The following is an 18,360-nucleotide window of genomic DNA, read 5'->3' as shown; positions in this document are numbered from 1 at the left end:
AAATCATCATTATCAGCTTTAATATTGTAACCATCCAATGTGAAACAATGTTACCTGCCTTTACTTTTGTATATTCAGTAAGATATCATAAATTGTTATAAAATACACCAAAACATAATAGAATACAACACTTTGCAATAGAATACAACTTGACAGACTTTTATTACATGAATACAACATTTTTATTACATTTCTATTATTTGAAATAAAGAATGTGTAGCTAAATCAGTGAAATACAAATTTAGAGGAGTAAAAGTATAATAAATATCTTCCTCTGAAGGAGTTATAAAGTATAAAAGTAAAGTGGAAATCATCAAGCGGAGTTCAGTGCTTGAACACGAAATAGAACAAACAGCAATCGGTCTCCCCCTCGCGGTGACACAAAGAATCACAGCACAGGCTGTAGTTTCACTTTCCTCCAGTGGTGTGTAAAGTGTGACGGTCTGTGAGGGATAGAGAGAAACCGCCCGCGAAAAACATCTGTAAGGTCAGTATAGATAAACAATCTGACAGATGTTTGTGATCGATTGTTACAGGGTCGGGTGCAGACACACGGAGATCGTGTAGATAGATCGACAGATGAGCTGATGTGTGATTTTTTCCCCCCACTTCCGTGACTTTCAGCTCTGAGTGCATTGTTGCTTTCTCTGTGGTGTTTCTATGACAGCCTGCAGAAGTTAGCATTTAACATTTGTCTCATATCTCGCATGTTTGGCTGAATAGAAAATTAGTGATTAAAGCGCCAGAGTTACAAATAAGTTTTGATGGTCTTAAATAAAAACAGACAATCACAACAGATGCAGCTGTGGGGGGAGTTTACTCTATAGTCGTTGGTATGAAGATGACCGACAGTAAACTGAAGGTGGGAAGGAGGAGGAAGGGGCGTTAACTTTATCACCTGGCACAATCTGCGCACATTACGTACTATTTACGCACAATTTACGCATTTAACCAGGGCTGCACAACATGGCCAAACAATGCAAGAATAGGAAATTGTTGATTTTTGCTCCCGAGTGAAGGTTGTGGTTTTAAACTCTTCTCTATGGGCAGAGCATGATAAATATTTAATCAGAAAAAGAGAGTAAAGCCATAACCAGCACCCCTTAACCCTTTGATGCACAAGCTATGCAAACCCCTTCTAATTCTTTAAAGGGGACATATCACGAAAATTCCACTTTTTTAGTGCTTCTACACGTTAATGTGGGTATCTGGCATGTCTACCAACCCAAAAACTCTGGAAAAAAACCACTCGCGCATTTTCTTATGGTTCCTCTAAGTCAGAAACGTCATGCTTGAGTGACTGGAATGAGCTTCCTGTGTACTGTGTCGTCACAATACACTGGAAGTCTCCCTACATGGCCTTGGCCCACCCCACCTCATCCCCCACACTCGTTACGGGGCGAGCGCGCAGCGCAGCGCCGTTCTCAAGCGCGCAGCCGCCTGGCTGTTCACACGGGACGCGCATTTCTCCGCGCTGGTCAGCCCGCGATTCTGCTTTCTCCGCTTGTTGTTGTACCCGTTGAATGTCGGGGTTCGGGGGTAAATGATGGTCTTCATAGCCCCCCACCCCCTCTTTCTCTCTCTGTCTGTCTGCTTGTGTGCTTGTAGTGGATGGGCAGAGGGGACATTTAATTATGTGATTGGGAAAATTAAAACTCCAGGACAACAGAGGGAATACAAAGTATGGGATGCATATTTGATAATTTATATCATATAAAATATGTAATTTATATCTTTTAAAATCATGGGGGGAGAGAGGGGAGGGGGGAGCTGGCTCACTAGCATTTAAAGGAACAGGCACTCAAAACAGGTCACTCTGTGGAGGGCTGTTTTAGACAGGGTAAAAAGGGTGCTGTTTTAAATGATCCTTGTGGTATTTTGACCAAAGTATGTTACAGACATTTCATTAAGACCACAAGGAACCATATCAACTTGTGGTAAAATGGGCATACAATGTCCCCTTTAATTCTAATGGGTCAAAAATGACCCGTATTCATTGTGTTATTTCATGCATAGCTGGGTGTTTCTTTGCTATATTCTTTTATAGCGTATTCTTCCTTCTTACTTTAAGAAAAGGCTCCTTTGATAACTCATCAAAGGAACCATCCTCATTTAGGAGAGCTGGATTCCAAGACACACCCACAACAGCTTGATCCTGTGGAACATAGTCTAGGTCCTCAGCATCAGAGATTTCAGACTCGGATACAAGACCAAGAATTGCCTCCTCATTTGCCTCATTCTGTTCTTCATGCAGCATCTTTATGAACACGTCAACTGTAAGTCTTAAATGATTGCGACCAGCCATACTAACAGTCTGGATAAAGAAAATCAAAAGCATATTTTTAAATGCACATCAATCAGTTTATTAAGTATACACTGTTATATTTTGAGTTTTATTTTGTTGATCTAGCAATGGTTAGATAGCCAGAAAAGAAGCTAGCTAGCTAACAGCTAGTTAGTATTGTACATATTTCTCTTTCTCAATAGTAATGTATTGTAAAATAAGACTAACATGCATCAGATGTGCAAAAGCCGCCTAGTGAAATGAATGGTAGGGGTTCCGTAGTGAATACATACTGTATTGCTCATTTTTGACCCATGTGTGTAAAAGTGATGTAGAATTACAAAATGTACATTTTTTTACAAAGTAACAAAGGACAAATTTAAATAAGGATTAGTAATGATCAAAAACAAGTTAATTGGGCAATACCTGAAATACTGAATGATGAAATTCATTCACTGCAAAGATATAGAAAATAAAAACTGAACCGGGTCACTTTTGACCCATGTTGTGTATCAAAGGGTTAATAAAATGTTTGATACAATATTATAACTCAGACATCAAGCACACCTTTTCTGAAATATACAAAATACTAGAAGAATTATTGAACACAAGATACAATCACATATAATCACAATCACAAACACATATAAATAAGTACATGAAGCAATAAATTGAAGTTATTGAAGGTACTAATGGAAGATGAATTGTTTGTGTAATTACGTTAATTATTGATATTGTTTTATTGCCCCGCCCTACCACACACATATTAGTTGTAAGCTGCATTTGCACTAAAAGAGGATGTTATATTATAATTAGTGTTCTCAGTGACTGTATCCTGGATATTAATGCTGGATGGCTCAAAAATGTCTCGCAGCTAAATACTGACAAGTCCGAGGTAATCAAGATTGGCCCTGACACAGTCAATACCTGCACCATAATGCACCTGGATTCTCTATCCCCTCTATCTTAATTTTAGAAGTGAATTTAAGAATTTATCACTGATTCTAAACTTGCACCTGCGTGCATTTTGGATTTTTTGACACCACATGTGCCCGATTGCTACCTGAGGTCCACAGTGAAGGCCCTGCTCACCAGTCCATAGTCCCCGATGCGGTCTAGAGGAGACTGGGCCTTTTCTGTCAGGGCTCCCACTCTTTGTTCCTTTATAAGGTTTTATTTGATCTTGTTTTTACTTGTTTCTCATCTGTAACTTTTTCTATTTCTCAATCTGCGCTGCAATGTGTTGTGATCTTCAAATTGCTTCTAATTGTTTCCTATTGTTTGCTTTCAATTTTTCAATTTTTAACTTGTAAAGCATCTTGTAACTGTGTATTGAAAGGAGTCAGTTTATTGCATTTTTTTTCTACAACCCAGAACAAATATCTGCTGTTGGAGCATTAATGTCAAATATCAGCCTCCAGAGCTTGACATTGTCTTCTCCTGCTAATGCTTTATAAAATCAGCGTCAGATGAACTGGAGGAGACACATTCATAAAATTTGAGTTGGAGAATTATTCGCTCAGAATGTCAATTTTTTTTGTATTGTTGTTGGCAGCTGGAATGGAAATTTCATGCTGATGTAGTGACAGAGAAACCCCCAGTAGAGGGTGTCACATTATCAAGTATGTATTCCTTCCTATTTGCAAGGGTGGGGTCTTACATGTCTGCCTGCCTTAACATTTACAGCTTCTCTAAGCAGCATTGTGCTTTGTCATTTTTATCATTTTGTCATGTTGATGTTTACACTCACCATTCCTGTTTTGTGTGTGTGTGTGTGTGTGTGTGTGTGTGGGTGGGTGTGTGGGTGTGTTGCTTCCTTGCAGAGAGCTTCTCCCTCACAGAAAACAGTGGTTGTGTTCCTACCAGCAGATGGCGAAGCAGGGCCGGATGGTGAGGGTGAGCGGTCTGCCCACAGACATTAACGGTGACAGACTGACAGACAAGCTATTAATCCACTTCCTGAGGGCCAAGAACGGGGGAGGGGAAGTAGACTTCGTTACCATTGTCAAGGCAACACCTGCCTCTGCCCTCATCACCTTCCAGGACAGTGAAGGTCAGTGGGGTCAGGTCCTGTGCATGTTTGTGCATATGAAGTGTGTGTGTAAGTGTGTGGGTGGGTGTCGTTTTCAATTCAATCTCGCTTCAGCAGCGTAAATGTCTTTTTCTCATATGCCAATGAAGCCCATTTGAATTGAACTGAATTGACTGGTCTGAAAGTACATAAACACACAGGTCTCAAGGTGCAGCATAAAACGCTCCATTAACTTTCAATTTACAGACTCCAAAAGAAAGTTGCAACCATTTCCAAAGCAGCAGCAATAGTCAGGGATTGCACTGTGTTGGCTGTCACCAGTGATTTACACTGAGCTGGAATGTTGGCAATGGTCAATGGAGTGGCCAATGGTTAAAGCGCTTAGTCAGGATGCTTCACAGACTGAGATTGATTTCCCTCTGGTGACCCCTCTCACACAGTGGCACGCAGAGTGGTTCAACACAGCCGGCACGTTCTGGAAGTGGATGGGAAGATGTATAAACTCACTGCAATTGAGCATCACGAAGGCCTGGAGCCAGACAAGGTATGTGTAAAGATAGAATATATAACAATTCTTCATTATGTCATTTATTTTGTTGACCTGTGTACGTACATTATCCAAAATGCTTCCAACAATGTTCAAACCCAGAGAAATTCCCATATATATATTTATATTTATATTTATATATATATATACATATTCAAGGGATGTTTAATTTTGTTCAACTTTTAATTGCGTCATATCCACTTGACCCGTGGCTTTTCCCATCTCTGCTAGAACTTCCAGGGCTGTTCGTATTAGTCACTAGTAACGTATCATGATGATTGACCTCCGTTTATTGTGAATAAAACTTTTATACATTAACTCATCCATGAAGATGATGTGCGCCTTAGTCGCCTCAGGTACAGTTCCATCACAACTTCAATGGTCCCATGCTACTTCACCTCATAATCAAACAAGGTCTTTTGTGATTGTTTTGATTAAGAGACGCCAAGCGACCGAAGTTACATATTGTACGTTTTAACTAGAATGTTGGTAAATGTATATTTTCAATTCTGTATACTGAGGATAATCCATGAATGCTTGTTGTCTGTCTTCCTTTGTGATCATAGGTCATTATAGGTTTATCAGCAACTGTCAACTGCAGCCAGCTTCCTGGGGGAATACCGGCACTGAAAAACCTTCGCAAGAGCCACGCTGATGTCGAGATATACTATGACGCAGAAGAATTCTGCACATTGCGTGGCGCTTACTCCAAAGTCCAGGCTGCTTTGGATCAAATACTTGGGCATCCTGGAGGCCCACAATCACCACACAGGGACTCAGGCCAGCCAGATCCGACTTGCTCCACGGAGTCTGCTCAGCCCACAAGGACGTCTCATAATCAGGGGTCAGAAAATCACAGCAGGAAACCCAACAGGCAAAGAGCACAAAGCGAGACAGCGAGACAATCAAGCTCTCTCAGAAACCTGATGCCTAGTGGTTATAGCGGGGAAGATAGCGGCCAGGCCGAGGGTGCAGGTCTGTGGCATTCTGGGAATCCGACTGCAGCAGAGGAGGACTTCTCACTGATCTTGGATGCAGACATGTTCCAGTATCTGCAGAAGCACTGCTGGACAGAGTACCAGCACATCCTCAGCCTGTATGGCGTTGAGGTGGTGGATATGACAAACCAGGGGTTGACTACACTGTTTCTACAGGTTACAGCAGAAGTGAGGGAGGATGGTCAAGAGCAGGAGCGCCTGGCGTTGGCACAAAAGGCATTAAGTCAACTTTACCAGGAGAATGAGACCAAGATCCGTCGGGCTACGCTCCCTAAGTGTGTCCTGTCCCCCACGGGAGGACTGCAAAAGGCGATAGAAAGCTTAAAGATCAGACTTCCAAAGCTTCTCCTGAACGAGGATGACAGAAATATTTTCATCATCGGGAGCAGCAGTGACATATCTGAAGCGAAGCAGCTCCTTCTCCTGGACCACGACAAAGTGAATGCTAAAAAAGATGATGTAGCCAGTCTCCTTAGACATACCTCTTATGATTCAAGTTCATTTGCTCCTGAAGATAAGGTGGGAGCCACCACCATATCCTCCGCTGAAGGGTGTTTGAACGACGGGCTGGAGAGGTCAGACGAGGATGAGAGGAGAGCTGAAGGAACCAGAAGGTACAAACTAGCAGCTCGGTTTCGGGAATCAGGGCTGGCCGCCTTAAGCGATCGACCAACTGACTTCACCATCAGAGGACTCTCATCTCTGGGTAGACAAACAGTCACAGGGCCCATTTTAGGCCACGACGTCTTCTCTGAAACAGCGGGGAATCCTGGAGGAAGACTCTCCACAGCAGTACCCCAAATCACAGGAGGAGACATCTTATTTAGAAGTGGAGATTCATATGCCTCTATGCAGAATAAAATCTCCTTGAACACAAATTTAATGGACACTTGGTCCAAAAGTGTAACATCCCCCCTCAGCACTGCTCAGTCCAGTTTGTCAGGAAGTACTGCACCTCCACCTGCAGAGTCTGGATCCACGGTGAAGCACGACAGTAAGTCCGCAGTCAGACCAAGGGGCAGGTCCTCTAGCTTCAGTGGCCAAACTGAAGGGAGGGACAAGAAGGAAGTCTACAAGGCAGAGGTTAAGGTTTCAACGGTGAAGTGGGTGCACATAAAAGAAGCCTACAGCACCCGAATGGACGACCTGACTTCTGACGTCAAGATTAAAGAAAATTCCCTGGAAGGAAGTAGTACGATAACCATAAGAGGGGCAAACCAGTCCAGAGTGAGTTCATGCCAGCTGGGTTTACAGAAGCTGGTTGAGTCGGTGAGTGTGGACTTCTCTGTGCAGGAGCTGCCTCTGTCAGAGCTGGGCGTCTCTGATCCTGCAGATGAAACTCTACAGGTGTGTTGTGCTGAGGTGCGGAGCCGCTACAAGAAGGTCAGTATCAAGGTTCGGAAGAATAGCTTGATCCTTCTAGGTCCAAAGCAGCTGTGTTCTCAGGTCAGGGCTACACTGCAGGAGGTGTTTTCTGGAGATGTGGCCCAAACACCCAAACAACAGGACTTCTCTGTCCCCTCCACCTCCTACTGGAATCCGCCTACTCCTTTACAAACGAATGAGGAGCAATATTCTTTTGAAAGCAATTCTCAGGTGATGCTAGAAAGCCAAACAGGCCCTGATGGAGGCCAGGAAACGGGAACAAACCATAATAGTGATATCAATGAGAAAGAGCTTTTGAATGGACGTGAGAATCCAACATTTGTTTGGAAAAACCCTGTCATTAAGGAGAAAGTGAAAATGACTGGTACAGCAGAGATGGACGGACAGAAGGACAACGCACTAACCAACAATGCTACTGCAGGAAGTATGAGACATGTGAATGGTGTCGGGTCAGCAACAGCCCGCACTGATAAAGCCATGGGCCTTCATAACAAGGAGAGAACCTTGCCCCTCAACCAAAAAGATGACGTGCAACAACGAAAAGTCGAGATCCAGGACAACCCGGGGGAGTCCAGGGCGGGCCTGGGAGAACAGGGTTACACCTGTGTGTGTGGGGACAGTGGGACGTCAGTGACGAGGACAAAGTGTGGGGCCACTATGTGCTCAAAATGTCTGGACTCAGTGCACGTCCACTGCAGAGTTTGTTATGCGGCAGATCCGACACCTCCGGGCATCCAGGGCAAAATGAGCCTCTCTAAGCTGCAGTTCAGTTTAACTGGTCACAGCAAGGACCCTTCTATCAAGATCACTTACTACATTCCTGATGGTATCCAAGGGGTGAGTGCCAAACTCTGAACACTCTGTCACTGAGAACAGCTGTATCTAATAGATGCCTTTCACAGAAACCCCCTCCGTCTCTCTGCCCTTCCCTCACACACAGACATCTTAAACACACACACATAGGTAATACCAATTAGCCGAGTTATCTTTGTTGTGTAGCTATAAGCGACAACTCCAGGAGCAGCACACATACTCTGGCTACAGAAAGTCGTATTGAAGTAGAGGGATTCTCTGTAGGTGAAGAACGCGGTTGTTTGAACTGTTGATGCAGGCAGCTTTTTCAGCCAGTCGATCAAATTGTGTGTGTGTGAGACGGCCGTGGCTGAAGCATAGGGCTGAAGCCGCCATACCTGAGGACATGGAGGGGCAGGAGACTATGGGGGACGTCTCTTAAATGGTAGATGATGTGGTGGTTTAGGGGTTTAGTTGCAGCATAGATTTATAAAATGAACGGGGCTTTCCAGATTCCCACTCTCGAGCAGTCACTGGTGGCGGGGGGGGGGCCACCCAATCTTTGATTAAAGCGTCTGAACTTTTTCATGTACATAAATCTCCTGACGTAGAGAGACGTCCCAAATAGTTGACACTGCATAAGCATTTGCCCTGAAAGTTCCAAGACGGCTTGAAACATTAGAAGGAGTTATGAGCCATGTTAAACCCATAGATGTAGATTTATTTGATACATTTGGTAATAAACAAACAGTAATTTAATTTAGTTTATTGCTCAAAAAACACATTTAAATGTGCAGTATCTCTAGCAGTAGTACAAGTAACATCCTTTGCTTATATCTTTATTACAGGCAAATAAAAAATAGCTGTGAAGGCTTCCTCATTTTGAATATAGATAGAGCGGTAACTTGTTTTATATTTAGACTCTTACAGGATGTGAAAAAGCATCAAACTAACACCCTTCAGGGAGGCTTATTCTTTTCTGTTGTACAGGAAATAACATTGTAGTGCTGCATAGGAAGTGGAGATTTTGTTTTTGTTTGCTTGGCAGAAATCATTATTACAGTTTCCGTCCCCTGGGTGTTTCTTGGTCCGCTGTGATCTGCACCAGGCAACACTTGTTTATGGTCAAATATCATCAACAGACTGGGTGACACTATCACATTGAGCTCTAATAATATGACTTATGCATGGTAGTATTTAGAGGCTTTGTTAATGTTTTTTGCTTTGTGTCCTTTCAGAGTGATCACCCATTTCCAGGAAACCCGTTTCAAGGAGGCCTGTTTGAAGCCTTCCTTCCTGACTGCACGAAGTCGAGGAAGCTGCTGCCCCTGCTGGAGAAGGCCTTCAGGCAGGGACTCACCTTCATGGTGACGGGCACAGAGACAGGGGCCACGGTCACCTGGGACTCCATCCCGCACAAGACCAGCCTACAGGGAGGCAAATCAGGGTGAGTGAGTCCGGTGGGAATGTGCAAACAGAGCTGTGGAGTTAAAGGTCACAAACACGAGTCCATGAATCAGAGCTGAACAATCTTCTTTTTGTCTCTCTCAGGAAAGGCTACCCAGATTCCACTTACTTGACTCGCTTGTCTGAGGTCTTGACCTCTCATGGGATTGAAGAGTAACCAGCCAAATCACAAGAATGATACAAAAAAACAGCAGTGGAGATGTTCTTATGTGGTTTTATACACAATGTCTGATGATGTGTGCATTACATTTTTTTATTAGACAGTTTGAATTAAAATAACATTCCTGAACTTTTTCTCAGTGAAGAGCTCATTTTGTAGAAATAGATTTTGTACTGTAAAGTGTGCATAGTATTTTATTGATGTTCATTTTGTACGGTCCTGTGTGGCTTTATGAATATTAAGATATATAGAGAATATCGTGGAGTAAAGTTTTGATTTTGTAAACTTTCCTTTGCTTCCTTTATTTTTCCTGAAAATGGGCAAAGAAATAAAAAAGCACATCTCCTGAGTTTTTTTTTGTTATGCTTTTTTTATTAGTCCTGGAAAACATGTAAGGCATATGGTAACATTACACACTGAAGCGTTACAAGCTCTAGAGGCCATGTGGACAACATGGCACCACGCAGTAAACCCAGAGTCAAGCACAGAAGCAGCATCAATTCAAAGGGTTTAAAAAACAAAGTCGAGACGAGAGAAAGAGTGTTTGCAACCACGGGGTGGGGGGGGGAACAATGCAAAGGGAGGAAAGAGTCGGAGAAGTAGCTTCGAAATCAACCTGTCGGGTATGCCTTGTAGAAAATTACCAGTGAAGGGGAGGGATGTGGGGTGAGTTTCTGAAGCATTCCCAGAGATAGTTAAAGGTGTGTCATGAATGTACCAGCTGGCCGTGACAGTGCCCGTGCTAAAGGTGAGGACAGGGAGTCAAGGCGGCACAGGGGGCAGTGGATTGGCTTCAGTTGGCGACTTGATACGACTAGAAGGGCTTCTATGTGACGACTAAAGTAAAGTGGAAAGAGAAGGCGAGCTGTACACTTCATCTTCATGGATCCTAGTACTGTACATGACAAGCCCAGCCAGGTTGCACTTTTCTTAGCATCTCTGCAAGTTGCTGCATTGCAAAACTCTTTCTAAATGACTGTAAGGAAACAATAGCTGCAGGCGGATGTGGTTGTTTGGGTGCTCGGTGTGGATGAGTGAACGCAGTGGTTCCGTGATTGGAAATGACCCACTGACAGAGCCTCTCCTTTGCGACTCGCAGTGCTAAAGCTTACATCAAACATGGACGCTGTGAAGGAAAGTCGGCATGACAGTTTGTGCAGTGAACTCGGTGAAACAGAATGATGTCGCTGAATGCAAAACGAAGTGGTTTCGTACATCACAAAGTCTGTAGTTCTGAATGACCTGAGAAACCATATAAAAGAGAGAGAAAAGAAATCTCCTCAAAGCTGAACGGTGGGTGGGTGTGTCTGTGAAGCCGAGACGAAATGAAAAGTAGCTATTCGAAATACCAAACTCATTGTCTTAGTGCATTTTTCAGTCCTAAAAGTACGAGTGCTAATTGGTAATATCAAATCTAAAATTCTGAAATCACTTTAAAACACTGTTTTACTCCCGCGCATCTCTGAGTCGCTCTTGCATAAGTGTCTGGAATGACTGGGAAACCGTTTCATGAAGACATGCTGTGCGTCGTAGCGTCACCACGGTGGAAAAGCTCTCGGGCAGCTGGGCCTCGGTTGAGAGTTGTGGGCTTGAGTTTAACCAACAGATCCCAAAGCCCTGACATTAAACACCCGCCCCACTGATTGAGTTCATCTCAAAGGCATCTTAGCTCAAAAAGAACCTGGGGGGAAAATGTTGAAAGAGAGAGAAAAAAACCCGATAATCTATTTTCCACATGCTGATGAACGCATGCAATTTCAAATTCCAGATGTCAGAGTGGCGTTTTATCTGCTGTGAAGTGGAGATACAAGGGGGGATGTAGGGGCATTTTTTGGCGGGCTGCTGCCAGCGCACTGTCGTGCAGGCCAAGAAGTCTGCGGACACTGCGCAGGGAAAAACAGCTCTGATAATCCTTGAGTGAACTGAGATCGGCTGTGAAGCGGAAATGTTGCGTCTGGGGCGAACCGGGGCTGAGCTACGATCAGCCGGCGAGGTGGGACTTTGCGCAGCTGTGTTACAGAATTGGCGTGCCTGCACAGCTGTGTGAAAACATCTGCTCCCCGACTTGCCATACAAGCCATTTGGAAACAAACTGAAAGAAACAGAAATCCATAGAGAGAAATACCAAGGAGATTTGGGTTTTGGATGGATTTTTGCAACGTCTGTGAATCTATTATGTCATTCGGCGGAGTTTTGAAGCTTAAACGCACCTTGTCCAGTTCCTTCTCACTGTGATACGGATGTTACGGCGGGTAAACGCGCAGGAGTCGTCTCTACCTGTTGAGGTCGACGTGATGCAAGAGCTGGTAAAGCACAGTGAAAAGGGATATAAATATGGAGGGAGGCGCCTCGGATTGAGGTAAGCTGTGTGCAAGGAGAGAGGCACAGTGCAGGCCTACGCTTGAGCAGGACTCCGATCCATCAAAAAGCTACAAATTGTGTTAAACCTTTTGTAAACTGCAGCAGAAAATCTGTCAGCACCATTGAGCATTTGGGATACAAATCTGACACACTGACAACTCTTTTGTGTTTTCATTTTGTTTCTTCACGGTTGACGGAAACGCATCCAAAAACAGGATTTTTCTCCATATCTTTTTATGCACTGTTAATATTGAAAGCATTGACAGAGGAATATACATACAATTTGGCACACGTGGTTCAGACCAACAGAAAGACGTCATCACATTTAAAAGGAGCGCAGGGTCGCCAGGTAAAAGAGAGTATGAGAGCTTTGAACTTTAAACCCTTGGATAATAAAACAAATAAACAAACCAAAAAAATATAAAGGTCAATCAAAAATAACATATTAAGTAAAACATCCTTTTTTTGTTTTTTTCTTACTGAAGCGTTTGTTTCTCACATGGCACTCGGAACAGAAGCACCGTCCACAGGTTCACAAAGGGAGCCCAGCAGATTAGAACAGAACACTAACCAGAGGCTGACAGGACACAGTCACTCCCCACACCAGCGTGGTGGTCACACTCCAGCCCAGTTGGACTCCGCCCCTGCTCCGCGTTTTACTTTCCCCAGTCGAGGATGGATGGACGCTTTGATTCTTAGCTGCCACCCAGGTGAAGTTGGCCTGGACAGGGACTGGCAAGCTGGAAATGAGGGGACCGGTACAACACCAGTGTGTGTTCCTACATGCGTGTGAGTTTAGGTGAGTGCTTTCAGTGAGCTTCAGCAGACAACACTGGGAGGTGGATGATGGGAAGCAGGGGCTGCAGACCTGGAGCAGAATCAAAGCCCGCGTGGGACTGGAGTGGGACTGCCATGCTCGTAAGTGCATTAAGATCAGCGAGCAGAGTGCAAAAATACTAATACCAACTGTCCTCACAACACAGGCCTCTTATCAGACGGGGAGAGAGATAGAGAGAGAGAGAGAGGGGAGGCAGGGCCGGAGCTACATAGTACTGTAGCAGAGAAGTGTGGGGGTGCGGCGGTGGCGGGGGGGGATGGGTGCTTTTGAAACCTGACAAACGACCTGAGGACACACACACATCTTCACGCACAATGGCACACCACACACGGCACATGAGGGAGGCCACTCATGCTAACACAACATCTTTTTTACTGTCTTTTTTTTTTTTTTTTACATTTTCATATTGTTTTTTTTTACAAAGTCACTGGTCACCATCTGAGTCTCAACACCGAGGCCGGGCTCACAGACGGACTGACAGGCAGACAGGCAGGCAGGCAGGTAGTTAGATGCCTACGGGTTTAAGGGTTGATATCCACCTACGGGACAGATTTAGGAGTCCACCCAGTCGGACTTGTGATGAAACACTAGAGGATCTTACTCCTAAACTTCTAACATGACACCAGCCAGGCAAAAGCCAAAATTCATACTGGCCATTAGAGGGAGCGATGTGCAGTTTTAGCTGGCATACTGCTGATGGCACACATTTTCAATACTAGATTTAGACTTTTACACACAGTTTGGTGGTGCAATACTCACAATCTTCAAAAAAAAAAGAAAAAAAGAAGGGGCTTCACCACCTCATGAATTATTAATACATTTTACACCTGATGAAAAACTGGTCCCCGGCTCTGACTGTTGGCAAACAGCGCGAGGGAGGCAGGAGCGAGAGACACAGGGAGAGGGAGTCAGAGAAACAGACCACAGTGCCATCTCTGACGAGCCTGACGCCTGTTGCTATGCCGACCGTAGAGAGGGAAATGGAAAGAGGAGGGAGAGAGAGAGAGAGAGAGAGAGAGAGAGAGAGAGAGAGAGAGAGAGAGAGAGAGAAAGAGAAAGAGAAAGAGAGCGGGGCAGTAGAGAGAAGGAGGGGAGGCAAAGTATGGACGCCGGCTTGAATTGAATTCTCCTCTCTCTCAGGTCAGGCTGAGCGACAGGCGAGCGGCCGCTGTGAAAGGAGCAGAATGCCACAGAGTGCCTCGAGGAGGATCAGGGGAGAAAAAAAAAAAGAAAGTCTGATCCCGAGGAAAAAGAGCTGGTATTCACCTTCTTAACTTGCTCATTTCAGACGCTTCCCTGTCTCAGCGTGACAGTGCCTCTTTCATCACATTCAGAGTGTGTATGTTTGTGTGTGTGTGTGTGGCTTGTTTGAACAGAAACAAATTCTCCCTTAATTGGCACTGCGCACTTCTTGCCAACAGTTGGTCAGCTAGAAAAATCTGTAGCTAAGGAGAGAAAGGCTCATTATGAGGGGAAATTCATATTCTGCAGCCACTAAATAAACTCTACAGAAATTGGGTTTGGAACGCATGTGTTATGGCGCCGTTTCCCCCCCCCTTCCCGCTGCTGATGAAGCCACATAAAGAAAAATGTCAGGCCCTGCAGAGTTAACACCATTGTCGAAGATCATAATCAAAAACCAATGATGCAAATATCTACAGGGGAGGTGGGGTGCATGAGCCAATCACAGGCATCTCTGACTCACTCTCAGTGACATAACTTTGAGCGTTGGACGCAAAGAGAGAGCAACGTGTGGGTGGGCGTGGTTCTTCGTTTGCCTGGCCGTCCGTCCGTCCGTCCGTGTTTTTTACGCCTGCCTGTGGGTCCGGCCCCTGGGTTGGTGCGGGGTGGTGTGGGAGGTGAGTGTGAGGTGTGGACTCAGCACAGTGAGGGTGTGGGTGAGAGGGGGAGACGAGAGGAGGTGGCAGGTGGAAGTCAGAGCAGAACAATTCAGTGGGAGTCGAGGTGCGGAGAGGCATGGGGGGAGGTTGAGGGTGGGGTCGGAGCACGAGCGGCAGGGGGGGATTCACAGTTGTCAAGGAAACAACCCCCCTCCACCACCACCACTAGCTCCCCCAAGCCTGGACCCTACCCACAGTCCTCCACGGCTCCCTTGTCTCAGTCGTTCCGAATAGGAGAAGAAAAATCTTTCAGGTCTCGCAAGGAGTGAGGCAAGGGGAAAAGTTCGGAGCACTCAGGGTGGGAAAAGTGATCGGATCATTTTTTTGTTTAGTTAGAAAATGGTAAGCGAGGGGCCGTGGGTGGAGCCAGGCCTGAGTGACCGCCGCCAGTGTGGACTCGAGAGGCTGAAGCAGAAGAGATGTATAAGACTGACAGTGGTGAGATAATTTTGTAATCTAGCCCTCTAGCTCCTCCCCGTTCTTGCTTATGCTCCACCCTCCCCCCCTGCCACCCCATCCCCATCCGTCACCCCACCCCACCATCCCACTCCCCGTGCTCCCAGGACACAAACTCCCTGCTGGTCTGCTTGACTATCAATCCCTCCCTCTCACTTCTCCTCCTTTTTGACCTCCTCCTTCTTCTCTTCCTCCTTCTTGGCCTCCTCCTTCTTAGGCTCCTCCTTCTTGGGCTCCTCCTTCTTCTTGTCGTCCTTCTTCTCCTCTTTCTTGGGCTCCTCCTTCTTCTTGTCGTCCTTCTTCTTCTCTTCCTTCTTCTTTTCCTCTTTCTTGTCCTCCTTCTTAGGCTCCTCCTTCTTCTCCTCCTCGGGCATTGGCTCCGTGCTGAGGATGACTTTGCCGATGTTGTTCCTCTCCTGCATCTTCCTCATGGCATCGCCCACCTGGATGAGAGATGAAAAGAAGGAAGACGGTTACGTAAGGAGGGACGAAAGAGGAAAAGGTGAAAGGAGGGCAGGGATTTTAAATACACCTGTCATTGAGAAGAATAATCTATGGAGGTTCCACAGGAGCCAGTTGCTCCTCCACCAACACATTTCCACTGCACTATTGCATTCTGTGCTTATAATCTTCTGTTTTGATAGGAGCACATCTTCTAAACCCACAAATATGACTTTAATATGCAGTATATGTGAAATTACATTTGTTTAGACGAGCCTTCAATAATCTTTGAGAGGAAATGAGATGGTGCAGCAGCACGCAGCAAAGAAACAGAAGGATGACAAAATAAATGGAGGGAGTAACATACTGCAAATAGAGGTTTTCAAATATTAGAATTTCCATCCGTTCATTATCTATAACGCTGATCCTTCGAGGGTCGAGATTTTCAACATTTGAGTCTCAAATTAATCTAATCCCAATCCAATACACTGCAACAGGGCTTTTATTACTAAATTATATTATTATAAACAGTCTATGGTGCAGAGTAAAGTCAAACAGACTGTGTGCTCATCCTACCTGGTTTATCTGCAATGATGATTTTGTAGTCAGTGTTTTTTTCATAAAATGAAACCCTGTGTATGCGGTTTATATAAAAGTTTGAGGGATTTACTGAGCTGCCGTTTTTTTTTCATACATTGCATGTCGGCTATTTCAAAGGTCTGTTAAGCAACCGACACAGTTCACAAGCTTTCAAAATGAAAGCTCTGCAATTCAAATCAATATAGAGCATTATAGCATTAACATTGTCAATTACTTTGACTAGTTGCTAAAGAGGAAGCGATTCTATGAATGTTGTCGCAATGAACACACAACAGATATGATGGAATAAAAATAAGGAAATTAATCAAATGATCTAGCTGCGATCTTGACCTGTGGTTTGACCCAGTTGTCGATTGCTGCTGTGGTTTATCAGAGGAAGTAGAAGAAGACACAGTCAACTGAAGGCACACTGCCCCGCCCCCAGTGACAGAGCACTGGTCCCCTGTTTATTCCAAATACTATTACTGAACGTATTGCATATCCAAATCGCACCAAATAGTTAGGATTAAAGTAGGTAAAAAAAAGGGTGATGCTGCGGAACGTTAGAGCTTGTTTGAGGAAAACAACAAAGGTGCAAATCAAACCATTACTTATTTGATTAAATATCCAAATTCTGCTAAATGTGACATTCGTTTCACTTCTAACAGGCTGTGGCTGTGGATGACCAGGTGCTGGATTTTTTTTATAATTTTTCTACTTTGACTGCTTATATCATGATTTATGTAGAGTAATTGTACAACTCAATTTTTATTGATTTCATTTTCTTTTTATGGGGCAAAATCACTAATGAGGCCAATAAAATGATGATCATAATTGTATGAACTCTGGTGATGGAGGCGGCCATTGCAGATGAATGAATCAATAAACCGCTGCTGGAAGAGAGAGCTTCCTCACAGCCGAAGAGAAAAGGAAGTCAGAAGTGGTTAATCAAACGTTTATCACAGAGGAAATTTGACCACAGTCACAATTAATTTTTGTTACAGTTAAAACTGACGGCAGAAGAAGCTGTGTAAACACCACGCGGGTTTTAGCTGAAGGAGGATTGTCTGTCAATCATAACGACGAGAGGAGAGTCTTATCGCCGGTCCAGCCCCACCCTCCTCTTGACCGCAGAGCTCTGTCCACTGTCTGCTCTCGTCTCCATCACCCCCCCGCCCCCCTTCCCATTGCCCCTATTCGTGCGAGGCAGGCAGACCACCTAACGACCAGTGCCACGGCAACGGGACCATCTCCTAGCAACGTAAAGCCTGGCTGAAACGTGGCCCTGACGACTCAGACACATGGGAAAGAGAGAGAGGAGGTGTTGGAGGCTCGGGGGGATGGAGGGAGCAACTGGTGTCCTGATATTGAAAGGGAGGGAGGGATAGAGGGAGGGGTGAGTCCGGGAATTATAAGAATCATCTTCAATGTGAATGAAAGTCACAGTGAGAGCGACTGAGGCTCTTTATTGCGACTCCACCCACCTCCACCCTTCACTGTCTTAAGATCCATCAGCCTCTCTGGCTCCCAGGCATCTGCTATATTTGCAGCTACAGACATGACCGTTATCCTCCTGGGTATTGATGCAGATGTAGATAATGAAAGAGAAACCACAGGAGGGAGGGAGAGCGCTGAATTTTAATTATTGCTCCAATTATTGATTATTGGAGCAAAAAGAAGGGGTGAAAATTAAAGAAAGACTGTGATGGATGGGGTCAGGGCCTGGTGTCTGTAATCAGGCTGTAATAAATGACAATACTCGTTCAACAGCTTTTCGTCACGGATGATACTATGGGCATCAGTGTTTAGCAGTCATTTATCCAAAGCTTTACACACCGCGCCAGAGTGAGATATACCTTCTTCTCTCCTCTGTTTTTTCCACACTCCTTCTTTTTCATACATCAGGGCCCCTCCCTGAGACAGACGCACACACTGACTAAAGGATGTCACCATAGCAACAAGAGAGAAAAAGAAAAAAAAGAAAAGCTACACAGTGAGACGGGAGAAGTGGAGAATACAGCGAGATGGAGAGAGAGACACAGAGGGAGTCAATAACCTAAAGACAGAGAGAAAGAGTCTGATATGAAGAGCGGGCAGATGGAGGGGCAGAGAAAGGGC

At 44.8% G+C, this 18,360-nt stretch overlaps 2 protein-coding genes across 3 annotated transcripts in view; one reads left to right on the top strand and one right to left on the bottom strand.

The window, feature by feature from the left end:
• Nucleotides 1-391: 391 nt before the first annotated feature.
• On the top strand, nucleotides 392-10,015 carry si:busm1-163l24.3. 2 transcript variants are annotated; one of them, XM_035179902.2, is made up of 6 exons: nucleotides 392-487; nucleotides 4,108-4,337; nucleotides 4,757-4,860; nucleotides 5,430-8,084; nucleotides 9,278-9,486; nucleotides 9,591-10,015. In XM_035179902.2, the coding sequence occupies exons 2-6, from the start codon at nucleotides 4,154-4,156 to the stop codon at nucleotides 9,661-9,663; spliced, it is 3,225 nt and encodes a 1,074-aa protein (XP_035035793.2). In that variant the 5' UTR covers nucleotides 392-487; nucleotides 4,108-4,153; the 3' UTR covers nucleotides 9,664-10,015. The 2 variants fall into 2 exon arrangements, with proteins under 2 accessions (XP_035035793.2, XP_035035794.2); XM_035179903.2 differs by having other exon boundaries at nucleotides 408-487; nucleotides 4,154-4,337.
• A 2,173-nt stretch (nucleotides 10,016-12,188) lies between these two features.
• vat1 (vesicle amine transport 1) overlaps nucleotides 12,189-18,360 on the bottom strand; it is a 30,626-nt gene continuing 24,454 nt past the window's right edge. The window contains exon 6 of the mRNA XM_035179923.2: nucleotides 12,189-15,665. Coding sequence (XP_035035814.1) covers nucleotides 15,375-15,665 — 291 coding nt within the window. The 3' untranslated portion in view covers nucleotides 12,189-15,374. The remainder of the gene's footprint in view (nucleotides 15,666-18,360) is intronic.

This window comes from Hippoglossus stenolepis, chromosome 16 (assembly GCF_022539355.2).
Source record: "Hippoglossus stenolepis isolate QCI-W04-F060 chromosome 16, HSTE1.2, whole genome shotgun sequence".
Classification (NCBI taxonomy): Eukaryota; Metazoa; Chordata; class Actinopteri; order Pleuronectiformes; family Pleuronectidae; genus Hippoglossus; species Hippoglossus stenolepis.
This window is presented reverse-complemented; position numbering and strand designations above follow the sequence as displayed.

What these genes read in the sequence shown, in the direction of transcription:
- si:busm1-163l24.3 (XM_035179902.2), top strand. Translation starts at nt 4,154, where the DNA reads ATGGCGAAGCAGGGCCGGATGGTGAGGGTGAGCGGTCTGCCCACAGAC. An exon ending in CACCTTCCAGGACAGTGAAG is followed by an intron (nt 4,338 to 4,756) that starts GTCAGTGGGGTC and finishes CCTCTCACACAG; the next exon opens with TGGCACGCAGAGTGGTTCAA. An exon ending in TTCCTGATGGTATCCAAGGG is followed by an intron (nt 8,085 to 9,277) that starts GTGAGTGCCAAA and finishes GTGTCCTTTCAG; the next exon opens with AGTGATCACCCATTTCCAGG.